The 27,502-nt window shown below is 47.2% G+C and overlaps 1 protein-coding gene across 12 annotated transcripts in view; it reads left to right on the top strand.

Annotated features, from left to right (window-relative positions):
* Bcas1 (brain enriched myelin associated protein 1) overlaps positions 1 to 27,502 on the top strand; it is an 83,080-nt gene that overhangs the window by 14,502 nt on the left and 41,076 nt on the right. For all 12 annotated transcript variants that reach the window (NM_145670.5, NM_001415675.1, XM_087648548.1 and 9 more), the window contains 3 exon segments: positions 7,327 to 7,901; positions 26,393 to 26,548; positions 27,132 to 27,176. In NM_145670.5, the coding sequence (NP_663703.3) occupies positions 7,327 to 7,901; positions 26,393 to 26,548; positions 27,132 to 27,176 (776 nt within the window).

Genomic DNA, 27,502 nt, shown 5'->3' with positions numbered 1-27,502 from the left:
ACGTGTGTGTGTGTCTGTGTGTTTATGTGTGTCTGTGTGTGTCTGCGTGTGTCTGTGTGTGTGTATGTGTGTGTATGTGTGTGTGTGTGTGTGTGTGCATGTGGAGGCTCCAGACTGATGTCATTAGTGATCCTTCATTTCTCCTCCACATTATTCTTCAAGGCAGGGTCTCTCAGACAAGCCCTGACCTTACCAATACGGCTCGCACTACTACCCCCACCCCCATCTCCATGGCCCTCCCCTTGTTGTCCTAGCAGCTGTGGGCACAAGAAGAATAAAATACTACCTTCTTTGGCAATTTACTTAATATTTAAATCCACTTAACATAGTATCTGATCAACTCTCTCCATGGTGAGGGTGCTGTAACTATATCACATTACTGCTCTGAATCTCTGGACAGTTTTTGGAAAGAAATCTGGCAGTAGTTTTTTTTTTTTTTTTTTTTGAATTGGTTTAGGGGGCAGCAACTCCACATTTGCTCTTCCAACCTAAAGAAGAAAGAAACACACTAGTTTAGGACAGACCTGTTTGTATGGAATGTGGTGGTTTGAATACACTTGGCCCATAGGGAGTAGTACTGTTTGGAGCTGTGGCCTTGTTGGAAGAAGTGTGTCACTGTTGGGTGGTGGGCTTTGAGACACTCCTTCTAGCTTCTTGCAAGACAGTGTTCTCCCGTTTGCCTTCAGAACAAGATATAGAACTCTCAGCTCCTCCAGGGCCATGTCTGCCTGGATGCCGCCATGCTCCCACCATGGTAATAATGAACTGGACCTCTGAACCTGTGAGCCAGCCCCAATTAAATGTTGTCCTTTATAAGAGTTGCCTTGGAGGGGCTGGGGATTTAGCTCAGTGGTAGAGCGCTTACCTAGGAAGCGCAAGGCCCTGGGTTCGGTCCCCAGCTCCGAAAAAAAGAACCAAAAAAAAAAAAAGAGTTGCCTTGGTCATGGTGTCTGTTCACAGCAGTGAAACCCTAACTAAGACAGGGAAGATGAAAGAAACGAAGTAGAAACTTCTAGAATATTCATGGATAAGGCAATGGTAGAAAGATAGGTAGATAGACAGACAGACAGAATGTGGATGTCACTTGAGGAACAACATCTGATAACTGTCTTCTTCTGGCCTTCGCATCCACTCCCATGGTAAACGCAGCCACCGTGTACAATACTGAGAATGCTTGAGAAGCCACATCAGGTTGCAAATGTTAATTGTGGAAAGGGTAGAAGGCAGAGATAGGAAGGAAAATGGCTGCGGTAGGAAAGACGTGTCAGGTGCGTATTATCACCCGATTTAAGAAGGAAAAACAAAAACAGAAAACCAAGGAAAACCCCCAAGACGAACTCAGACATCTGCTGTGCCTCTGAGTGGCCGTGCTGGAGCTGCTAGTAACCCTGCACACTCCACGGTTTTCGCAAAGCAGACACATAGAAGGTGGGGAGGAGGAAGAAATGGAGTAGACGGTGTGATGCCGCTGCCCTGGTGTTACCCACTGGAACTGAGCTTCCCCGTGGCCTCTTGGCAGTGTTCTGGGCAGCACAGGGTTAATAGTCCATTTGGATCCCATGACATCACTCAATGTCCAAGCAAATCAACCTCGTAATCAAGACTCCATTCCTCCTGTCCAAAAGCCCCCTCTGTTGTTTGTGTGCTAGGGTTTCCTGGCCAAGACATCCTGGCTCTTGAGAGCTGAGAAGAAAGCTTGAAATCTGATCTGTCAGTGAAGTTTCCAAATCTCCCATCTTCCTCCAAGCCACAGGCATCAGCCCCACGAACCCTGACACTTCAGAACAACAAACGCATCTGCCAGGCACCGAGAGCCACAGTTGTTTGAAGTGTCATTTGACTCTTGCTAAGCGACCCCGACCCTACCAATCCAACCTGCAGAGGGTCATTACTGCATCCCCTCCGAGGTCTTTATCTCTTTTCCCAAGGGAATCTTATAGCCCTTTGATATTTAAATAGAATAGTCTTTTGAAGAACTCAGCATCTCCCTCCCTCTACAATGAACCGCTTTGGCGGCTGCACTTGGATCCTGATCGAACAGTCACTGTGCGTCTGATCCAAGAATTTTACCCATGCGAACTCCCCCAATTCTACAAACTCCCGCTGCATCTGCAGGATTTGCAACGTCTCCCCTTTGTCACTGCTGAGCACTGTATGGGCACTTTGTGATTTATTCTGATAGCTCAGGATGTCAGTGTAAAACAAGGGTGTGTAGGAAGTGATGTTGGAAGGGCTGGTGAGATGGGAAAGTGCTCGCCATGCAAATATGAGGACTTGGGTTTGGATTCCCAGCACTTACTTTACACACACACCCACACACACATACATAAATGCACACATGCACATGCACACAGGCACATGCAGATACATACATACATGCACACACAAACACATACATGCACACACATGCACACATGAGCACACACATACACACATGCATACATATGCACACATATACACACACATGCACACACACACACACACACACACACACATCTATAGTTCCAGTGCTGAGACAAGAGTACCTCTGAGACTTGGGAAGTAATCAGTCTTGGTAAATCAGCATACTCTGGGTTCAGTGAGAGACCCTATCTCAAAAAATAGAGTGACTTCATGTGTACCCACAAGTGTATACATCACACACACACACACACACACACACACACACACACACACACACACGGTGCTTGTGTGGAGAACAAGCACCATGGTCAGACAGAATAGGCATTTGGAAATAGATGGTTTATTGGCAGAGGGAAGGTGAGGAGTCTTAGCCTTCCTTTTGAAAACTGGGAGGATTGGGACAGTGAAGCTCAGGAAAAGGGGAGCCTGTCCTCAGCAGCTTGTTACAGGGTGGCTGTTCTTCTGGAAGCATCACTGCCCCCACCTCCACCCCCACACACACCCAGTGCTTGCAAGGCTCTGCTCTGTGCCTGACCTTTATCACCAGACTTGTCACCTTACTGCCAGGCATTCCTGAAGACATCAGGGGCTATGATTAGACACCCTGAGTCTCTGTTCATTCAGGGCTCATATACAGTGAGAAGGAAACAAGGAGTTCCAATAGTTCCCTCTTTCCATGTGGGGGTCCATTCTAGGACCGCCCCCTCCCCCAGTTGCCTAAAATACTGGACATTACTGAACTTGTGATGTTCTGCGTTGTTTCTCATCCATATGTGCCTGCAAAAATCTTTACAGGCCAGCAAGATGGCCTAGCAAGTGCTTGCCACCAAGCTGATGACCTAAGTTCAACACCTGGAGCCCACGTGGTAGAAGGAGAGAACGGAGTCCTTCAGGTTGTCCTCTGACATCCACACATGTGCCAGGGCACTTGCCCCACCTCCTCCACCCCATCCAGCATCCATAATAAATAAGTAGAAATTTAGTAAGAAATGCCCCCTGCCCCTTCCCTCAAAAAAAGACTAAAAGAAAAATCCAAACCAACAAGCATAAGAATCATGACAGAGAAAAGAAAAAGAAAAAAGAAAAGAAGAAAAGCAGCAGAACTTTCACAAAAGTCATCGTCCCCAACTCCCAAGCTCGGAGACACTGGCGAGGGTAAGATGCCCGGAAGGTTTCAAACAGTGTCCTTTAAAGATGGCTGATGGCCTGAAGAACACACAAAGAAGCCTCCAAACCCAACCTTGGGTCCAGGAGAGGAAAGTCAGGAGCACAGAGGGACACTTAGCAAAACGGACGAGAAAATCAGTGACCTCGGAAAACATCGGCGAAGGCATTGGGGTTTAAAAAAAAAAAAAAAAGATTGTTGGAAATAAAAAAAAATTCAATGAATCATATTTTTATTTAAAAAGAAAAAGTACATGGGGAAAAGAATGGATTATAGATTCCACCAAGCAGAAGAGGGAAACGCAGAGGTGGGGAGTAAGGCTAGTGAGAACCATTTGTGTAAACGGTCTCCATCCACCCACACCGAGAATGGCTAGATCACGGAGCCAGAACCACTGCCTTCTAAGAAGCACGTTGTTCTAGTAAAGACTCCCAGGGACTGAGGGGCCAAGGATAAGGAAAACAATTTATACAGCAAATAGGAAGGAGAAAAACAAACTACATAGATAATCTGGTACCTGTTAAAGTCGACTTTGAATCAAAAATAGTCAGAAGAGACTTAAAAGACCCCTACATAGTAATAAAGAAACGGATCTGTTCACCAAGAAGACAAAACAACTATAAAGATGCAGGCGCCAATTTCATACAGAAGACACTAGTGACCCTGAGAGGCTGGACCCTGAGGGTGGACTCGGGGACAGGCGAGCGGCAGTGTGCTTCTTTATTGGCTCACGCCCCAGTGTGACAAGATTGACTAAATCCCCTGTGTCTGATCTCCACTATTTCTCTTTTAATCAAGCTACTGAGGATGGTTGGCCAAGCAGATCTGGTCCAGACCTCCAGAGCCCAGGCTTTGACCCTAACAACTCTGCTATCAGTACGAACCCCCCAGCTTCCAGCTGTTAGGAAAGGAGCCCACTCAGAACTTAGGGGTCTTACACGTCATTGAGTGGCTTTACCTCATCTCTGACGACAAGCGTGTGGCTTCCTTCTGCTCCTGGCTGTATGTCTTGTGCTAGGTCCACATTGGGTATTGAGCCTTTTCAAAGCAGAATCCTGCACTTTCCCCGGGAAGAGCATCTTGTTTTCCTCTGGCTGTAAGACCTTTTCGATCCTTGGGTTTCCAGGCAGGTGGTGAAGGGGGAAACCAATCCGTGTTCTCATGGGGTTTGCAAAAGCCTCTCCCTGTTTTCAATCCAAGTCTCTTCCTTTGTGTCAGCATTTCCTCTCATTCTCTCTCTCTCTCTCTCTCTCTCTCTCTCTCTCTCTCTCTCTCTCTCTCTCTCTCTGGCCTGGGACACACCCACAGTCCATTTCTCTTCCCTCTGACAAGCCAAAGATGTGCCTCAATCCTTGGGACCCTGCTCTGCCTGCTTCTCTCTCCTCCTATGTGAATTCCTGGAGCATGGAGCCAAGCAAAGGAGAGTTAGCCCAGGTAGCCAATGCACGGCTGGGGGCTTCCTCATGAAGACTTCCTAGTTCCATCATTGGTCCCATCTGAGTCACTTCTCTGTCCTCTGTGCTACTAAGAGAGCAATGAGGCACACAAAGATGCTCTCTTCAGAGGGTTGGTCCTGACTCCAGACCCTGTAAGATACCAGAGTTTGGCAGAGCAGCTGCGGGTGGCCGAGTGTACGTGTGGGCGTGTGTTTAGGGTCCCATGTTAATGTGTAACGGAACCAGAACGAAAAACCCTCAGATCCTCTCCCTGCTTTTTCCTGCTCCTTGACTCCTTATAAACAGATACCAAGATGTGCCTGTATAAATGTATACTAAACAATGTGCAGTGTTGGCAAGGCTGGGGAGCAGTCTTCAACATTGTCATAGTATCTGCCAGTCACTAAGTGCCTGCTGGGGGGTCAGGGGTCAGGGGTCAGGATTCAGGGTAGCAGACAGCATCAGGCCAGGTCCTGGGTGAGCTTCTCCTGAAGCATCACGACTGTCATACTAGGGAACTATTCTATTCCCCGTGTTCATGTATGTGCACACACATGCTTGCTTGCATGCATGCTGACGTTCATATGGGTTCCATATGGGTTCCGTGCATGTGCACACATGGGTGCGTGAGGCGAAGGCCAGAGGATAACCTCAAGTATTGCTCTTCAGCGGTTATATACATTTTGATCTTTTAAATGACACAGGTTTTCTCGATGTCTTGCCAGCCTGGAACTCGACAGTCAGGCCGGTTAGGCTGGCTGGACAGTGTACCCCAAGGGTCCCCCCATGCCTCCATCTCCCCAGGGCTGGAATTACAGGTGTGATCACGACACCCAGCTTTTTCTACATGTGTTTCAGGGATAGAACTCGGGTCCTAATGCTTGTGAGGCAAGGGCATTGTCCCAGACCAACATTCCCATTTTATGAATGAAGGAAACTCAAGCTCATTTGTCAGGACTTTCCCCAGGACCTCAAAGCTTGTCAGTGAGGATCTTCAGAATCAAATATGACTTCGAAGTTCTTCCCCACTGCTTTGCTACCAAAGGGCCTTTTAAAAAAAAGGCAATTTGATTGATTCAAGGCAGGAAGCAGTGGGTGTCTGGGAGTGTGGCTCCCAGGAGGTTGGGAAGCCACCACTTACACACATAGAATACACGAGCTGGCCATATCGGTGCTGCTGCTGTCCCAGACTTCCGGTCTGAAGACACACCTGCTCTTCAAGGCTACAATGTATCAGCTTTCTGAGTGCTGCAGGTTCAGTGCCTTAGTCTTCCGTATTCCCCAGAGTCTTTGCTAACAGATGTCTTACATTGAGACAGACAGCATGAACTCAGGAGTGGACTTCTGTCCTTGGGGACTGAAGGGAAGGCGGCTTGAGCTCAGGTGTCAGTGTTCTCCCTCATCAGCGGTGACAACAGCTAAGTGTCATGACACGTACTCAGCAGTTAGTGTTTCTCAGCCACTTTTCTGTATACTTTAAACGTATTAACTAGTGTCATCTCCTAACTGGTGAGGGAGGGCCTACGGTTTCTTCATTTTTACCAAAGAATAAAGGCAGAGAAAAATTAAATCACTTGGATTCAAAAATAGTGTGCGTGTGCATGTGCATGCGTGTGTGTGTGTGTGTGTGTGTGTGTGTGTGTGTGTGTGTGTGTGTGTGTAAGGTCTCACTGTGTTGCTCTGGCTGGCCTGGAACTCACAGAGATCTGCCTGCCTGTCTCCGTAGTGCCAGGATTAAAGGCAGGGACCACCATTCCCTGCCAGAGAGGACTTCCCTCAGCGGTCCTCAAATGTGAGTGCTTTTTCTCTCCCAGGGGACACTTATAAAATGTCTGATTACCACAGCACTGGGGTGTGAGGGACACTCAAGAGGTTGAGGCCAACAGCGCTGCTGGATATAATACACAGGACACAATCCCATGATGAAGAACAGCTCAAGCCCTGATGACTAGCATATTAAGGGAGTGAGAGCTCTCCCAGCTCTGGAGCTCAACAACACACTAGGATTTCTATTGGAAAAAAATTAAGGATACACTTCTCTGGACTCCAAGGAAGTGAAAGATGACAGTGGGCATTGGGTGCCGCTCACACAGTGCCTGGCAGGTAGTGGCTTCCCAGCCATTGGCTTGTCTGCCTCATCAGCCTCAGAGGGTTTCTCTTCCAGGAAGAGCAGGGTCAGGAGATGTCTACTGGGCTGACGGCAGGGGAACAAGGCCGTCCCAGTGTGCAGAAGGGACGTTGTGTGACAAAAGTTGGAGTCCATTATCCACCCTTGAATTTCCTGGCTTGTTGAATGACCACTGTTTATGTTTGTGTTTACAGTCGATTTGGGAATCAACAGCTTGAAGGATAATGTGCCCGCTTCTTCCCCCGAGACAATGGAGGCTCACGCTGTGGCTGATGCCAGCGGAAAGAATCTTGGGAAAGGATCCAAGCCCAAAGCACCAGCTGCTAGGTCCCATTTTTTCTTGACACTCTCTCGGCCTGTACCAGGACGTCCCGGGGACCAAGGCACAGATTCATCGGCTGCATCGGGGAGGCTTGATGTCAGCCCAGGCACGGCGCCTGAGAACAAAGACCCGAGTGAGCACGGGGCACTTCCGGTGGCAGCTGCACCAGGGCCGGCTCCAGATAAAACCCCAGGGTGCACTGAGGCCAAGCAGCAGACCCTCCCTGCCACCAGCCCACTGGCACCTTCACCACCTGAGTCCCAGGCAGAAGCCCCGTCCAGGCCCAAGGATTTCAGCTTTTTGAACAGACTCTTTAAACTGGACAAGGGAAGAGAAAGCGCGCCGGCTGACAGCCCGCCTGAAGAAGGGAAAGGGTCCAAAAGCCAAGAACGGGCCATAGAGGCTCCTGCTGTACCAGGGAATCCTCATGGTGTCTCTGCAGGGAAGGTAAGTGTGTGGAAGGCTACGGGCTTCCTCTCCAGCGGGTGCTTCTGTGGGGGGTGCTGTTGGGTGCGACCATTGCACATCACCCTACAGTCACCCGGGGTCCTAGACAAGGTAAGCTTCCTCTGCGTTTGGGTTGGCACAAACATCCGGAGAACAAAACCTCTGTAAACCCTGTTTTACGTAAAGAAAAAGAGGTGGTAGGTGACTTACAAAGATTGAAACTTGCCTCCTAATCCAAGCCCCCGGGGCGTAAGGCGTATGTTTATGAGCCCAGAAAGAAAGCACCAAGGGGAGAAAAGTGACTTCTACCAAGCCTAAACATCAGACTGGGGGTGTAGATAGTGAATGCTTGCCCAGAAGCCCTGAAGCCCTGGATTTGCTCCCCGGTGCTCATACACCCAGGGATGGAGACTCAGGTTTTCGATCCCAGCACTTGGGAGGTAGAAACAAGAAAATCTGATGTTCAAGGTCATCCTTGGCTACTTAAGGCCAGCCTGAGCTACATAGGACCCTGTCTCAAGGAAAGAAAAGAATTAACCACACCGTGACTATTAGATTCCAGCCGAAATTTCCAGGCAGTTGAAATTGTAAAAAGAGACAATAAGACCAATATAGTGAAGCCTCTTGCTACCAATATTTTTCTACACCCATAAATTTGGACTCGGAGTTTATTTTCGAAGTCGCTTTCCTAGTTTGCCATACGGTCCAATGAGCAGCACGTGAAGAGGGGTCTGGACTCAGGCTGTCAGCTTCACCTCAGGAAGCATCCTATGGCACAAGCCAAGAGCCCTAGGCTGCCCTTCTTGGGACTGTGAACTGGTCACTGATATCCATGATGATTCCAGGCAACCATTTACACATTTCGCCTGTGTAGAGAAACTCTGGCTGGGTTTGCCCATGGGTGTCGAGAGCCATTCAGAGGTGGTGAGCTTCTCTAACAGTCATTGGCTTTTAAGGTGTCTGCCTCCAAAGCCAGTCGTCACCTGAAGTAGGAAAAACTAGAGTTATTTCTAGGGAGAAAGAATGAAGAACTGTGCTCTGCCCATCTTTGCGTGGTTGCCTAGTGACTCAGCCAAATCCTCCTCTTAATTAAAGCGACAGGCAGCCGCCAGCTAGTTCTTTAGTCACAAACCCCGGCACACTCCTCCAGTCTTTCAAAAACCTCAGCGGTGAGCAGTTTTGAAGTGGTGCCTTGTCAAGTCTGCCTCCTCTTTTGGGCAGGGGTGAGGGATACCCTCGGAGACAGCAGCTAGATTTAATTAGTGGCAGTGGGTTCCCAGGTGAGCCTGGCTTCGAGACTCAATCTGGGTTAGAAACACAGGAAGTATGAATGCAGTCCGGCCCAGGGGGATGTTCGCAGTTAAAACCGTCTTTCAGAGTACCCCATCCTCAGTTACAACACGCGTTTCTTCCTGGATAAAAGACCCCTCCTCTCCGATACACACTTGCCAAGGTAACTTATGTGCTTAGCTGGGTCACACTACAAACTTCCGTGTTCCGATTGGCAGTATCGTAGAAATTTGAAATGGTGAGTGTCTGTCCTGTGTACTGTGCCTGTGTACAACTTATTTTTTTTATACATAGTATGAGATAACCATTTCGTCTTCAGCCTACAGACGTGTGGATATCTGAATGCATACACATGCACAGGGATTTTTTTTTAACCTAACAGCAAAGCAAAACAAAACAAAAGCAAAAAAGCAGCCCTCTGATTTGTAAACGTTTTTCATCCGGCCCCCGTGACCTACTTCTGTGTTTTGGGGGAAACCATTTTTTTTTAAGTATAGTGAGAAAATACAGCCCTCAGGAAATAACATGAACAAAACTTCCCAATCTATAACGTCCTCTCGGAGCTAGTACCGCCACGGTGCACAGCTGACCGGTGGATGAATGTATTCAGAATTCTTCGGGTAAATTAAGCCTTGGGTTTTGCCTTGTCAGCTCTCCCCGCCCCCTCTCCCATCCCCCACAGTTCCCTCCGAGCCTCCGCCCCACACGGCCACTGAGTTCTCCTAGCTGAGCTTGGAATTCCAGCCGCAGCCTCACCAAGATGTGAATCTGGACAGAGATAACCAGCCCCCAACCCCCATCTCCTCCTTGTGGGGAAACACACAAATCTGTGTTTTCAGAACGACAATCTTATCTGTGTGCCTTATAAAACTACATTCAGACCATAGCGTCACTGAAACAAGGCGAGAATTCATGGACAAGCGGGGCATTTACCACATAGGCCGAAGAAAAGATAAATTATAGGCCTGAAAGCTGACTGAGCTGTGATTCACACAAACCAACTGGTTGGCAGGAACGGGGCTTTTTTTCCCTTCTCTCTCCCCAACTGAACCAGGGTTCTAAGATAAACATTTAATAGACCTCGTCGCACGTGCGCAAAATGACCCTACAATGGAAATCTGGTTTTACTGCTTATAAAAGAGAACACTGGGTGCCTGTTTCTCTCAGGGTCCTTCCAGGGGTATCTTTGTGGTGGGTGCAAGGATGCGCAGTTGTTGCCAAGAATAGTTGGTTCCTTAAGAACCAGAAATGTTTCTTTTTTGTTGACAAATTTATTCAAGTTCTGCACCAATTACTTCAACAGCAACCTTGTACAAGAAGAGAAAGATGGCTGGCTTTTGTCGTTCTATTGTGATCCCGTCAGTAACCATCTTCACAGCCCCTCCCCTGAACTTTTCATTACATTTATTTGTGTGTGTGTGTGTGTTTGTTTAGAAGTGTGTGTGCATGCACACGTGCAGGTCAGAGGACGACCTGTGGGAATTGTTCTCTCTTTCCACCACGTGAGTCCCCGAATTCCATATCTGGTTGTCAGGAGGCAGCAATGTACCTTGATCTGCAGAGCCCTCTAGAAGGCCCTAGTAGACTTCCTTAGGGGATGCCAGCCCTGAGCCCCCAGGTCACTGGAGCCACACAGATCTGAAGAGCAAACTTGCTGTTTTCCCTCCCTGCTCCTCTTCTTTCCAGCACTGCATTCAGAAATGCTCGCCTGGTGAGAAGACCAGAAAATAAACCGGATGTGGTGGTGCTTGTCCGTAATCCCAGCACTTGGGAGGTGAAGGCAGGAGAATAAGGTGTTCAAAGTTATCCTCTGCCAGCCTGAACTACACAAGATCCTCTCTCCAAACAAACAAACAAACCCAATAACAAAAAAAATCAAAAACAAACCTGTGGATAAATCGGGATAGGAAATCAATTAAAATGACTGGGAGGAGAATTTGGAAAACATTATCTAAAAAGACTCTTGAGTGTGTGTGTGTGTGTGTGTGTGTGTGTGTGTGTGTGTGTGTGTGTGTGGTGTGTCTTTGCATAACACCAAGCAGTTCTTAGAAAGTCTGCTGCTGCCCCATTTTGGCAGCACTAAGCACGTCTCACTGCTGGGAAAGTTCGTTTAACACACACACATCCGTTCTAGACAGTGGGTTAAGAGTTTGAGGCAGTTATTAATGCCGGGGTTCTTCCTTCTAACTGTGAAATGCACTTATCGGGCTCGAGGAACGTATATGACAGAAGTACTTGTCAGTGACCCCACTGCCCTCTACCCTGCCTGCACCTGTGTCCACACTTTGCCAGCAGCAAAACTCATCCTCTGCCTTGAGCCCGAGGTGTGTGTGTGTGTGTGTCTATGTGTAAGCTCACTTCTATGTGTGTGTGTCTCTCTCTCTGGGTGCTGCAAAGTCATTACGGATCTGGAAAACAAAAGCCAGAAGCTGGAGGTGTAGCTCAGTGGGCAGAGTGTTTAACTAGTGTGCCCAAGAGCCTGGGCTCTGGTCCCAGCACTGCATGGTGGCACAAGCCCGTAGCCCCAGCACCAAGAAGATGGATGGCAGGAGCGTCAGAAGTTCAAAGCCGTCCTCAGCTATACAGTGAGTTGGGGTCCAGACTTCTCTCAAAACAAAAACCCAAGCAAGGAGAACATTTCGTGGAGCAGAAAAATCTCTATTCACCTGGCTCAGCCAATGGGAATCAAGCTGACGACCTTCCGGCCAAGGAGAAGAGACACTGACAGAAGGGAAGGGATGGAGGAAGGAAGGAAAGAGGGTCTCGCCTGTGGAGAACCGACAGCCTTTTCTGATGTTCTCCCTCCACCTCCAGCCACAAACAGCCAGTGTGGTTAACGTAAGAATTTTGTTGAGCCAACGGCTTTGGGTGATGTAAAGCCAGTGTCTGGAGGCCTGGAGAGACTTCCTGGAGACGCAGACAAACTTTACTGTAGGAGCTGCTATGTGGGTGCTAAGGACTCCTAACTGCTGAGCCATCTCCCCTGCCCTTAGATTTTTATATCTTACGATTTGGTTGGTTTCCATTTGAAATCTGGTCATGTCCCAGAGTCTTAGGATTTTACCGCTGAGAACAGACACCATGACCAAGGCAACTCTTTAAGGACAACTTTTAGTTGGGGCTGGCTTACAGGTTCAGAGGTTCAGTCCATCATCATCAAGGCAGGAGCGTGGCAGCATCCAGGCAGGCATGGTGCAGGAGGAGCTGAGAGTTCCGCCTCTTGTTTCAAAGGCAGCTAGCAGGAGACTCGCTTCCAGGCAGCTAGGACTAAGGTATTAAAGCCCACGCCCACAGTGACAAACCTACTCCAACAAGGCCATGCCTTCTAATACTGCCACTCCCTGGGGCAAGCATATAACAAACTGTCACACCCAGTTAAGAGCATGGATGTCTCTAGGGAACTTGAGGACAACCCTGGGTATCGACAACACAATTTTTTTTTAATTTTTTTTCAAGCACACTTGCATTTCAAATGACCCAGTTCATAATTAATTATTTATTGAAGCATTGAACAACATTTTATCCATAACATTATTTACTTTCTATTTATGGGATCCTGGGCTTTGTGTATGCTAGACAAGCACTCTGTGTTTGATTGATCAATTCCAACACAATGATTTTTTTTTAATTGTAGCATCTCTTGCAAGAAGAAAGCTTAGAATTGAGAAAAACCCACTAGGTCATAACTCTCTACCACGTCCTCATGCACGCACAGTGAAAAGGGAGAGAAAAATATTGAAATTATTAGTAGTGATTTTTTTTCACGATGGCTCCGTGGATGTGCGATTTCCCCCATTCGTTCGTTCCTCTATATTTTCTCTCACTATTTTTAGGTGTGTTTTGTTTTTTAATTTGGGAGGGGATTGAGAAAGGGCACTGCGATATAGCCCCAAACTCGAAGCAGTCCTCCTGCATTTGCTTCTCAAGTGCTGGGATTGCAGGCGTGAGCCTCCAAGCCTGGTTTTTGTCTGTTTCACGCGAGAAAAACACAAAATAAAACAGAAACGCAGCCAACATTTCTCACGTTCGTCCAGTAGGTGGCGCTGTGGGACCAGAGCATCCCGAGTCGCACTGGACATCCGCATCCCTCCCTTGCTGGCCACAGTGGCGCCCACAAGAGATGATTTTTCTCTCTCCTCAGTTCCCAAACTCAGCGATCCAGACCGTGTGTGGCAGTTCTTTCCTCTGAAACAACGCTGGCTTTTCAAACAAACCTGTCTCCCGCACTGTGCGACTGCGGCAGCTTTTGGCGCCCTTTCCTGATTGACGTTTCCTGGATTGCTTCAACTGCTTTCTTTCCCAGTCCCGCCCTGGGCTTAGAACATGAGAATGCATTTTTAATAGCTGATGTGAACCAGGATAGGAATCGTGGGAAAAATGAAAGTTAAAAAAAAAAAAAAAAACCTACACTGATAATACAGTGTAGTATTTTCCTTAGTAACGTTGAGCTTTGTGGTTATATGGGTGGGTGGGGGGGAGTTAGGGAAATCACAATAACCACCAATGAGACCCACAAAATTATATTAGTATCTTCTTCCTGCTCGTTAATTTACTTTCCTTTTAGGCAAATTAGCGTCTGAATTGTACGTCCTAGAATGAACCAAACGTCTTTTTCTTCCTGAATCTAAGAGCTCCCTGTAGGTGCCTCTGCTCTGGGGAGAAGAAGGGGAAATAAGAGAGCATGCTGCCTAGCAGAGGAAGCCCTCAGTGCTATTCAGGCACCCCCGGGGGAGAGGAAGGACGGATTCCTCGCTTTCCTTTGATCCTAGGCAGCACCCGGCTCCGATTTCTAAGAGATGGAGAGAACGGAAGGAGCTGATTGCTCGTTTCTGCACCTTCCTCCGCTCCATTCAGAAGCCCCTGCGTTCTCAGCCCTGGTTCTTGGTCTAAAGATTCAAAATGAAGTTAGCTCTAGTTAAGCTTCTGGCTGCCCGTGGTCCTGTTGCCAAGACCCTGCTGTGAAGGAGGCTGAGGATTGACTGGCACTTGTCAGAGGGAGGGGGGCAGGGAATCACAGAGGGACTTCCGCATCGAAAACCTAGTTCCAGTGGAGCAGCTCTCAACCGACCCAATTAGGATGGCTTTATCCAGAGCGCCTTTCCTGTTTGCTCTTTGAAGCCAACAGGCAGGGAGGAAAACTTCTGACACAGAGAATAATTACCCACATCTGTTTGCTTAAAAGGAGTTTCTGGGCATTTCCTGAAGAACACTTCTAGCGTGTCCTGGGAATCTTACTACTGGAATTAATTGTAGTGAGCACACAGTTGAGGTTGAGGACAAAGATGGCCCTGCAAGAAGCACACAGCCGGCTTGAGCTGGTGACCCGACAGCTGGAGCTGACCCCTGGCCTCATATACTTTGACCCTAGAGATGATTATTATGTCTTCTCTAGTTACAGAAGGTATTTAACCCTGGCATTTTATAGACTGCCACGGTTTTATTTTTGTTGCTGCACTAAAATATTCTGACCAAAAAAAAAAGCAACTTAGGAGAAAGGGTTTTACTGCAGTTCACAATTCTGAGTTACAGCCCATCATTTTCAGGAAGTGAGGGCTCGAGCTCAGCCAGCCAGTTACTGAATTAAGAGGATTCTCTAGTCTTAAACAGTCCAGAGCTCAGCCTAGGGAATGGCGCCGCCCACATGGAGCCCCATCTTCCTACATCAATCAACCATCAAAATAATCCCCCACAGACACGACCAAAGGTCATCTACATCTAGACAATTCCTTATTAAGTAAGACTCTGCTCCCATTAAGACTTGCTCCATTGCATCCAGTTGGCAGTTAAAACCAGCCAAGGCAGTAATGCCCTCTCCTGGCTCGAATCGAGAAATTACGATCGATAGAAAGTTTGTCTGTCATGCCACTGACTAAATACTTGCCCTTTGCATTGTAGTGTGTCTTTCTATCGTTTCTTTGGACAGAAATAAAGTCTGAATTATTTTTTTCTGTCTTCCAGGAATAGTAACATGGCATATACACTGACCACGCTTTTATTTAGTTAATACTTTCTTCGTCTGCACATGAAGCCCTTCCCCATCTGTCGTGCCTGTGAAGTGCTCTACTGAATGGACAGGCATACCATGCTGCCTTTAGCCGTGACCTATTCATGACCTTTGCCTGTCTCCCTCCCTACAGCAAGCATCTTCTTCTCTTTGTCATGTGGCCTGTGTGATGTTAGGTTTAGAATAAACCCTTAGAGATGGAATTTCTAGGTTCTTTCTTTCTATTTATTTATTTCTTTTGGTAAGCAATACTAACTTGCCTTCCGTCCTGGCTGAATTAATTCATGCTTCATCAGCAGTGCCTGGGCACCTGTCACCACAGCCTGCCTGGGGAAGGATTTTATAACGTGTGGAATTTTTACTTTCCATTCTCTCTTCATGACTGTTCATGTCATAGATACAACTTAAGTCCAGAACGGCAAGACTTTCCTCGTGTATTCTTCTAGAAGTTTATCCATTTGGATCATTCCTTTGAGCTTGGGCAGAGCTAGGATACCAAGTTAACCCTGCACACGTGTGCATGTGCACACACACACATACACACTCGCACATACACACGCTCACATATACACACATGCACACACATGTACACACACATGCACACATACATACACATGCATACACACTCACAGATACACATGCTCATGTATACACACATGCACACACATGCACACATACATACACATGCATACACACAGATACACATGCACACATACGCACACATGCAAACAGACACACTCATACACACTCAGATGTACACACACGTACACACTCAAACATATACACACATACACACTTGCATGTATACACACATACATATATATACATACGTATACACACATACACACATGTGTGCGCATATGCACGCATACATACATGTACACACACAAACTCGCACATATACAAACTCACACATATGTACACACATACACATTTTCACATATACACACATACACACATGCACACATATGCACATATATACATGCACACATACATACACACTCACATGCAGACACACATACATGTACATACACACTCACATGCAGACACACATGCACACATACATGCACATGCAAACAGACACAAATATACACACATACATGCACGCACACACACATACACATGTGCGTGCACACACACTGAGAGTTGTTTGTCCCCTCTTCTCTCATCAGGATATTTTCACGTTCTTGGGTTTGCAGTGCCGTCCCTGCCTTGGACTTGGGTCCCATACATCTTTAGGCAAACTAGATTGCATGTTCTTTGGAAACACGGGAAAACACACAGCAGTGAAGAACAGCAGGCAGGAGTGAACTTCAGTTCGATTCCATTGCTGAGAAGATACTGTGGAAGCCTGGAGCAGGGAGATGAGGCAGTTAAGGCGGCGTGGTGCCTCCACGCCTTTCGCTGAGGGATTATGTGGGATGGGATTCAACCCCAACCCTACACTTTGGTCATTGGCAAGTGTTTCTTCTTTTCGTACATAAATTTCCCCCTCTTCAAAATTGGAATTGTCAGTAGAGCATCCTTCATGGGTCCTCCTGAGAACCAGTGTGGCACAGAGCCAGGCTGGGGTTTCGGGTTGCTACTAGTATGACAGAACATGATATTCCTTCTCTTGGCACATTCCTCAGTAAAATCAGTGGCTACAGAATACTCATCATGTGGCTGGCTGTAGTGTGATATCACGTCATGTGGCTGTAGTCTCATGTCACACACTAACACCATTTGCCAATTCATTTGGCTTTCCTGGGATCATCAGGGTTCTGAAGGGTTTTCGTCACCCCTCCAGCACCATCCCATGAAGTTCCATTCCCTGATGCACACACAGAATATTTCCATCCCCACAGGTCTACAATCCACCCCAGCCTCCTCCCCCAACTCCCAAGACAATGTCTCACTGCAGTTCAGGCTACACTGGAGTTACTGTGTGGTTCTGGCTGATCTCAAACTCACGAACCTCCTGCCTCAGCCTCCTATGGGCTGGGACTGCTGGCCTGTGTGTGCCTCAGGTCCCCTCCATTCCTCCTAGCAACCACTGACCAATATGTTCTCCATCTTGTTGCTTTCCCATTCAAGGCTGTCGTGGAAGCAGGGTCACATGCCATGGCTGGTTTTGGGAGACATTTTCCCTTCATTGCTTTGCCACAGATCGATGCCTGTGTGATAGATCAATAGTTCTGCCCCTTCCGTCCTCTCTCTCTGATGACTAATACCCAGTCCTGTGGACTTGCCTCTTTGTTTAACCATTTTAAAAATTGTTTACTCATTCCATGCTCCCCCGGTTTGGAGCAGTTACTAATAAAGATACTATGGACATCAATACATGGGGTTTTGTGAATATAGGATTTGTTTCTCCAGAAGAAAAGTCCAGGAGTACACACAGCATCGCCCTCAGCCTTGGTCCGAGAAGCTTCTTTTTGCCTCAGAATGCAGAGATTCATGACACTGCAAAGTGTAGAGAGTGACCATTGAGGGATCAGCCCTAAACGGGACATCTACCTCACCCCACCCCACATCTCAGGGAACGCCCTCACAACTCAAGGAAGAAGCCGTGTTTCCTCCAACCGGACCCTCGGGACAGCAGCGAGATCAGCAAACATTCCATCAGGCAACTGGACTCAGTGGATTCAACAGAAGAGCAAGAACGAGGAAGACTGAAGAAGTCTGTGCTGGTGGTGGGGCCTTGAGGTAGGCATCTCAAGATACAGTGTATAGATGCATGAAATTGTCAAAGAATAAATAAAGATAGTATTTTTAAAAGTGCATTTATTTGTGTATATGTGCGTGCTCAAACACATGCACGTGCAGGTCAGATACATGTATATGCAGATAGATAGATATAGATAGATAGATAGATAGATAGATAGATAGATAGATAGATCTATCGATCATAGATAAGGTGACAGACAGACACATAAATAGATCTAGCATATGAGAATCAAATTCAGGTTGACGGGCTTATTGACAAGTGATTTTACTCACTGAGCCACCTGGCTGTCCCAATACAAGATATTTTTTAGAAAACAGAAAGAGGGGGCAGCACGGGAGGGTGGGAGACCAAAGGGGAGAAGGAAGGAAAGGCCGGTGGAGGAGCAGGCTGCCGGCCACACTTATTGATGCCGGCAGCTCTAAGGTTGAATGCTCTCTAGTTGTAAACTGCTAAGAGACGCCTCCCATGGTGACGGCCTCCCATCGTGACGGCTTCGTTTTTGCGTTTCTATCAACCACGCCTGAGCACCCAGCTTCTCTGTATCCCTGTCAGCAGCCGGTATCGTCACTGTCTTACCTTAGCCGTTCTGGTGGGGACGTTGTACTAACTCATTGTGGGTTGTTTTGTTTTTTAGTTTGTATGATGTACATGCATGTGACGTGGAGCATGTACGGAGGGCATCTGTGGCAGCCATTTCTCTTCTGCCACGTGGGTAGCAGAGATTCAACTTAACTCGCTAGCCTTAGCGCAGCAAGTGCCTTTGATTTATATTTTTTTTTTTTTTTGGTTCTTTTTTTCGGAGCTGGGGACCGAACCCAGGGCCTTGCGCTTCCTAGGTAAGCGCTCTACCACTGAGCTAAATCCCCAGCCCCTTGATTTATATTTTTATTCTCCGTGTATTCGTGTTTTGCCAGAGGCCAGAAGAGAACCCTGGAACCCCAGGTCCCCAGGAGCCGGGGTTAAGGACGATTGTGAACCATCGTACATTTGGGAACCAAATCCAGGTCCTCTGGAAGAGCCGACAACACTCTGAACCATGTTAACAATGTCTTATATATTCTAGATATCTCACAGGACAGACCTGTGATAGTGTTTGTGGTGGTTTGAATCAGAATGCTCCCCATAGGTGCGTGTATTTGAAATCTTGGTCACCAGGGAGTCAGATTGTTTGAAAGGAGTAAAAGGATTAGGGTGTCTGGCCTTGCTGGAGTGGGTGTGGCCTTGTTGGAGTGGGTGTGGCCTTGTTGGAGTGGGTGTGGTATTGTTGAAGTGGGTGTGGTCTTGTTGGAGTGGGTGTGGCCTTGCTGGAAGAAATGTGTCACTGATGATGGGATTTGAGGTTACAAAAACTCACACCAGGCCCAGTCTTTCTCTTTCTGCCGCCAGTGATTCAGGATATAGAACTCTGCAGCACCATGTCTGCCTGCCTGCTGCCATGCTCCCCACCATGATGGTAATGGGCTAACCTCTGAAACTATAAGCTAGTCCCAATTAAATGCTTTATTTATAAGAGTTGCCTTGGTCATGGTGTCTCTTCACAGCAATAGAACAGTGACTAAGACAATGTCAACAAAAGTTGGAATCACTTGAGAGATGATCCTCTAGGCATGTCTGGTAGGAATTACCTTGATTATGTTAGTTGAAGTGGGAAGAACTGCCCTCTTTGGGTGACACCATTCCCTAGGCAGGCGAGTTCCGATGTATATGCATTCATTACCCTCTTCTTCCGCCTTGATATTTAATGGGATCAGCTGCTTCAGACTTCTGGTGCCTTGGCTGCTGTGCCATGACAGACTATGACCTGGAACTGTCAGCTAAAAGAAACTCTGTCTCCTTTAAGTTACTTCTGTAAGAGTATTTTCTCACAGCTACAGGAAATAAAATAAGAAAAGATCTCTTACTTTTGGTGAAGCCCAGTGAGTAGGTTGTGATTTTGGAAACTAGCCAGGACACTCAATAAATTGATGATGATGATGATGAAGAAGAAGAAGAAGAAGAAGAAGGAGAAGGAGAAGGAGAAGGAGAAGGAGAAGGAGAAGAAGAAGAAGAAGAAGAAGAAGAAGAAGAAGAAGAAGAAGAAGAAGAAGAAGAAGAAGAAGAAGAAGAAGAAGAAGAAGAAGAAGAAGAAGAAGGAGAAGAAGAAGAAGAAGAGTGTGATGCTGGTGTTACTTGGACCAAATCATTCATTTGCTCTTTCATTTAAGCAAATTCTTAAGCATTTTCCTGTGTAAGCTATGGGCACTGTAGAAAAGTACAAAGCTTCCTTCCTATTCTGGGGGCTTGGGGGAAGGCACAGGGAAATGAATGAGTCATATTTTTAGTACGGTGAGGGATTTCTCCACCTCCTTGCTCCTGTGTGATGTCTAGGCTGGAGATTCCCCGTCCCCGTGTGTTGGAAGACATGCTTGGCGGTGTTCCCTGCGTCTGCCTACCAGGTGCCAGTTGGCTCCTCCGTCATGAAAGTCAGAACTATCTCCAGACATGATTCTTACAAGTCCCTGATAGGAGGAAGGACCAATGAGAGAGTGAAATGTCCTAGGTAAATAAAGAAATTAGAACCCAGGGTTACTGGATGGAGTTGTGTAAAGCAGGGCAGTAAGAAAGACTTCAGTGGAAATGTAGCTTTGGCAAAGACTTGAAGGGAGTGAGGTGGAAGATTTCTGGCAAGCAGGAGCTCATGTGCAACAAACCAGGGCAGGGACCTGCCTGACATGTTCCGGGGGCTTCATAAACACCGCTAAGGCTGCAGTGGGGAAGCTTAAGGGGGAAACAGTCACACACAAAAGTGTGAGAAGAGAAATGAGAACAGAATGTGTGAGGGGTAGTCGGGTCCCTCTGTCACAGGAGGCATGAATGAGAGGCGGCTAACCAGTGCATGGCCACAGTCTCCTTTCCCGTAAAATGCTTTGGACCATTTCTGGGAGACCAAGATGGCGGGTTTGTGCCGGTCCTGACAACCGGGAGACTATCTTCTCCGTTCAAGAAGTCAAAGCGATATGGCCGAGACAAATTCGAAGGGCAGTGCTTTAAGTGTTTAAGGTGTATGGGTTGTTGGGGGAATTTCAGAACTGAGTGTGTATTTATGGTCACTCTTTGTAAAGCCGTTGGTCTCCCACCCCCTGGGTTTACACAGAGTTGAATTTAATTTACTGCTCACCCAACATCAGCTGGGCCGAGCTGGTAGTGGCGAAGCTCTGTAATGTCAAGGGGGGTGGAGTCTGGACATCCGTGTGACTTTGGGCCAGCAGCCCCATTTCCCGTGTCATTGTCTGAACAACTGTCACAAGTCGTAACATCTGGATTCGTACAGTGGTTTGTACGCTGCGGTGTGCATCTGTCTTAGCTTTGCTTCTCATCGCTGAGATAAAACACCCTGGCAGAAGCAGCTGAGGGAAGAGAGGGTCTGTCTGGCTCACCAAGACGGGTTACAGTCCATCTCTGCAGTGGGAGCATGGACTGACTGGTCATGTTAGGCCACAATTAAGGGAAGGAGCCATGAATTAAATTAGCATCAGTTACACACACGGGCTAGTGCCCACCTTGCACTCCCTCCTCTTACACAATCAAGCATTCCCTTCCCAGGAATGGTGCTACCCACAATGGGGAGGCTTTCCACTACTAAGGTAATCTGCACAGACATAACCACAGGCCGAGCTAACCTGAGACAGCATCTGATTTAACACCTCTTCCTAGGTGACTCTAGACTGCATCGAATTGACAGTTAAAAGTAACCTCGAGGGGCGAGAGAAATAGCTCAGGTTTAAGAGCACCTGCTGCTCTCCCAGAGGCCAAGGGTTCGATCCATGCACCTACATGACAGCCCACAACTGTTTATGACTCCAGTCCCAGAAGATCTGACATCCTCTTCTGACCTCCCTTGGTGTCAGGCATGTGGTATACACACACATGTGCAGGCAAAACACTCACACGCACACAAAGATCTTTTTAAAAGTTTTTAAGACTGCCATATTATTTCCATATGAATAACAATGTATTAAGACTAGTAATACTGGGGTTGGGGATTTAGCTCAGTGGTAGAGCTCTTGCCTAGCAAGTGCAAGGCCCTGGGTTCGGTCCCCAGCTCCGAAAAAAAGAAAAGAAAAGAAAAGAAAAGACTAGTAATACTAATGTGTTACTACTAACTAGTAGTCTTGACTAAGTGATAAATAGTTCATAAAATACAGAAATCATTCCATTCCTCTAACTAAAATGCTTCTCAGGTTTGAGACCTTCAGACCACATCGGTTCATCCTGGGTTTCCAGAAACTACCAAGAGGAGAGGCCAAAGTCTGATCTAGGACCAAGTTTGTTGTATTTTATCCTCCACTGGAGGAGGAAGTGGTTAAAATCAGTAGAAATGCCTGGTCTCTTGTGAGCTCCTAGAAGCTCGTGCCCTGGGCGCTGTGAGGAAGCTCATGTAGAAGCAGCGGAGCTCCGTTCTGTCCGTCCCACAGCAGGACGTTAGCCTGGGTTAGCAAGGGGAGAAACACCTACCTGGGGATGAAGGAAAAGATTATACATGGACATATGTGTGAGTGTGTGCATGTGTGAGTGAATGTGTGTGTGTGAGTGTGGGCGTCTGTCTCTCTTTGCATGTGTGTGTATGTGTGTGTGTGGGAGTGAGTGTGTATGTATGTGTGTGGCAGTGAGAATGTGTATGAGTCTCGGTGTGCGTGTATATATATGCATGTGGCAGTGTCTAGGTATGTGTGAATGTGTGTCTCTGTGTGCATGTGTATGTGTGTGTATGTGTATGCATGTGTGTGTTTGTGCATGTGTATGTGTGTGTGTGTATATATATATATGTGGCAGTGAGAATGTGTGTGAGTCTCTATGTGCATGTATGTGAGTGGGGGGGTGGGAGTGTGTGTCTCTGTGTGCATGTGCATGTATGTGTGTGTGGCTATGAGTGTATGTATGTGTGTATATCTCTGTGTGCATGTGTATGCATGTGTGTGGCAGTATGTGTATGTGTGAGGGTGTGTCTCTGATGCATGTGTATGCATGTATGTGGCAGCAAGAATGTGTGTCTCTGTGTGCATGTGTGTGTGTGTGTGTAGGTGTGTCTGCGCGTGCATGCATGTAAGGGATGGTGATAAAGGGAGATGGCTTCTGGCCCAGGTAAGTGTGAAGTGAGACTCGATCTATATTGCTGCTACAAACTAAGTTTCTGGCTGGCTGTCCCTTCTCAGGTCCTCTGCCCTGCCCACACTGGGCATGTTACAGGTGTCACCTGCTCTACCAACTCTCCAGGCAGATGCACAGAGGGCCTGCAGGATCAGAACTGCAGGAAGCCTGCAGTGACCTTACACTGTCCAGCAAATATCAGTTTATAAAGTTTGCTTAACTTTTAACCTGTAAATTTCACAATTTCACTCTGGTAATTTGCAAAAGGAAGTGGAGCAATGGGGGCTTAAAAATAAAAGTGTGGGCAAAGGAGACGGCTCAGAGGGTAAAAGTGCTTTACACCACCTGAGCTCGATTCCCAGATCCGTGTAAAAGCTGAATTTCCCAGCGTGTGTCTACAGTCTCACGCTCCTGTGGGAAGTGAGAGGCGAGGACAAGAGAATTGCTCAGACATCCATGGGCCGGCTAGCCTGGGGTACGCAGCCTCAGAAACAAGAGAGACTCTGCCTCAGAAACTGGGTGGACGGTGAGAACCAGCTCTGAACGTTGACCTTTGACCTCTACCTGCACACTCACGCTCACAAGGAAAACTGTGAGGTGCTTATAACATCCAAAGTGTACAACCACGAGCACCATAATTAAGGATACCAGACAACAAATGCATACGAAAAACATAATAAATCCCACAGGCAGCACAGAGTGACGTGTGCTTGGTCATGGGGGTGCCACGTCTTGTTATGCAAGAAGAGCAAGTTCAGACAGACATCCTCGTCTTGTTCATAAAACATTTCCAAAAATGATTTTTTAAATTTGTTTATATGCACATATATGATGCTGTGTGAGTTTATGCATGCTACATGCATGCGAGTACCCATGTGTGAGCTGGAAACTGAACAAGGGTCCCGGCAAGATCAGTGAGGATCCTTGATGCTGACCCTCCCTCCAGCCTCCATATGAAGCCTTTATGTCCTTGTGGAGATGCTGGTCGTGTGTGTGTGTGTGTGTGTGTGTGTGTGTGTGTGTGTGTGTGTGTGTCAGGGGTGAGGATGGAGGCTGAGATAGATTAAGTTAGTGAAGACACTGGGGCATTGAAAGTAGAAAGAACAGAAATGTGGGAAGAGAGCTGCTTTGCTGGAGTTTGAGGGATGGGCAAACTCCCTCACTGGCAGTTTGAGGTAACTCTTTTTTCTGAGGTAACTCTTAAGACTTGGAAGAGGTAACACTTAAGACTGGGAGGGTGGGGTTTGGAGAGAGGGCTAAGCCCTTAACAGTTCACACTCTCTTGGAGCAGACCCCAGCTGGGCTCCCAGCAGTCAACATCAAACAGTTCCCAACTGCTCGGAACCCATCTCCAGGTAATCTGACACCCTCTTCTGCCCTCCATGGGCAATTTCACATATTCATACATACACACACACACACGCACACACACACATGTACACACACATGCACACACACATGTACACACACATGCACACACACGAATATGCACACACGTGCATACTCACAAACATGCATGCACATATACATACACACACGTGAACATGCACACATAATTACTCACAAACATGCATGCACACATATGCATATAAACACACAAATGTACATGCACGCACATGCATGCTCACACACATGCATGCACATACACACAGACAGACATACACACATGCACACTCACAAACATGCATGCACACACACACTTGAACATGCACACACACATGGACATACACACATGCATACTCACAAACATGCATGCACATACATGCACACACACATACATGCACACACATGCACACACACCTAATTTTTTTATTCACTTTATATCCCTCTTGCTGCCCCCCTTCTAGGTCATTTCCTCCCACAATCCCTTCCCCATCCTCATTCCCTTCTCCTCTGCGTGGAGACCCCTGATATCCCCCACCCTGGCATATCGAGTCTCTGTGGGGGCTAGGCACATCCTCTCCCACTGAGGCCAGACAAGGCAGCCCAGTTAGAGAAACTTATTCCACAGATAGGCAACAGCTTTAGAGACAGCCCTCGCTCCAGTCATTGGGGGACCCACATGAGGACTGAGCTGCCCATCTACTACATATGTGCTTGTGGATTGGGGGGCTTAGGTCCAGCTCCTGTATGCTCTTTGGTTGGTGGTTTGGTCTCTGAGAGCACCAAGGGTCCAGATTAGTTGACATTGTTGGTCTTCCTATGGATTTCCTATCCCCTTCGGGCCCCCTCAATCCCTCTCCCATCTCTTCCTTAAGACTCCCTGAGCTCCATCCACTGTTTTGCTGTGGGTCTCTGCATCTATCTGTGTCAGCTACATGCTTCTCAGAGGACAGCCATGCTAGACTCCTGTCTGCAAGCATAACAGAGTAGCATTACTAGTGTACGGGATTAATGCTTGCCCACGGGATGGGTCTCTAGGTGGGCCGGTTATTGCTTGGCTAGTCCCTCAGTCTCTGCTCCAGCCCCCTTCCCTGAATTTCCTGTAGACTGGATAAATTTTGAATCCAAGGTTTTTACACACCTAATTTGTTAAACACCCTAAAAGAAGGTGTAAAGAATGAATGTGAACACCTCCAGGCACCCAGAGGGGCAGAAGATTCCAGAAATGGGAAATGATTTGTAGTGTGGTATGTTTGAGAAACTCTAAGACAACAGACCAGAAAGAACAGAGAAAGAGGAATCAGAGAGAGGCCCAGCAGGCCTAACACAGAGTTGGGACTGACTCCAAAGTCATGGGAGTCACGGGAGGGAGGTGGAGGTTACTGGGGAACTAGTAAACCAGCCGAGAGTCATGGCCATCATGGTGTAGAGTGGTGACAGTCTTGGCTCCTGGTCATTGTGAAAATGGAACCAGGAAGGAACACTTCCCAACCACTTCCCAGGAACCAACAAACTCCACACCCCCAAAGCTGAGCAGTTACTGGGATATGACTTCTTATTGTTACTGTTATTGTTACGGTTGTCGACATGATTTGACTGTACGGAGATTGTGGGGAAATCACACAGATCATCAGACACGAAGACTGTGAATGTGGAAAACCTCGGCTTCTCTGACACCCTCCTTGTAGACTTGAGAAAAAAGGGGTTTTGTTTTGGATGTGATATGCGCTGTTCAGTTTGTTACCCTCTGGCCCCAAACAATGTCCCTCCTACCAACTGTGATGCATGTGCTAGCGAGAGGGGGAGGGAGGAGAGAGAAGGACTCTCATAAATTCCCGATTGTCCTGCATGGCCGTGGGCAGAAGAGCTATGGCTGGAATTAGGGGATAAGGAAGAGAGGGGTGTGTTGTGAAAGGAAGACTCTTGAGAGTCCACGTCCAAGGAGTTGCAACTGTGAAAAGTCTGTTTTGTTCCCAGGACATAGTGGACAGCGAGGAGAGAAAGCAAGAAGTTGACACTCTGAGTTATTCTGTCCCTGCGGATCCAGAGGTGCTGGGGACCACGAAGGAGGACCCCCAGGTGGTAGACGCCACAGAGAATAGTAATTCCATCATGAGCTTCTTCAAGACACTAGTAAGTAGGGATCGCTGTCCTTCTTCGTCAACTCCATTGTCTCTGTGTCTAATTCCAAGAGTCAAGCTTACTTGAATGTTGTGGGTACCAAGATTATTGCCGGGGCCATGAGACAAACTTCCTTCAAGGAGCTGCATTCATCTTGCTCTCAGTGACAAAGGTTTAGAGTGGGAAGCCATGACGAGAGCATGGGAGCAGGGGGTCTTAACTGTGGGATACGAGCCGTGTTGGGATCCATCAGTAACTGGTATCTGTTTGCGTCGTATGCAATATCACCCTGACTTCAAAAGGGAAAATGGGGGAAATGTCGGGATGTGGCACAGGCACTGTGCTTGGACTAACAGAACACGGGTGGTCCTCTGGGAGGCGACTCTGAATGCGGTCAAATCTTGGTGGATACCTAAGATCTAATACATTATAGAATAAAATGTTGATGTGAGATGCTCAGGTCTCTACTCGGCTGAAAGTGCGTTTTAGTTCCCACCTTTCAGTGTGGTAAACTAGACCACCCTGAAGAGCACAAACTAAAAGTCACCCTCAAGAGACATCTTTTTTTGACATCTACATTTCTCAAACTTTTCAGGTTTCGCCTAACAAAACTGAAACAAAGAAGGACCCAGAAGACATGGTAGGCACACTGAAGTATATATGTGTCAGGGTTGATGCAGAGAATTGGGTTTGCATTTGTCTGTGAGCATGTGTCAGACGAGATACATATGAATAGCATGTGTTAATATATGCACATGTAGGTGTTAATATATGCACATGTAGGTGTTAATATATGCACATGTAGGTGTTAATCTATGCACACGTGTTATACATGCACATGTATATGTTAATATATATGCACATGTATATGTTAATATATATGCACATGTATATGTTAATATATATGCACATGTATATGTTAATATATATGCACATGTATATGTTAATGTGTGCATATATGTGTTA

This window comes from Rattus norvegicus, chromosome 3 (genome assembly GCF_021556685.1).
Source record: "Rattus norvegicus strain SHRSP/BbbUtx chromosome 3, alternate assembly SHRSP_T2T, whole genome shotgun sequence".
Classification (NCBI taxonomy): Eukaryota; Metazoa; Chordata; class Mammalia; order Rodentia; family Muridae; genus Rattus; species Rattus norvegicus.
The sequence above is the reverse complement of the archived record's forward strand: the minus strand, read 5'-3'. Positions and strand labels throughout refer to the sequence as shown.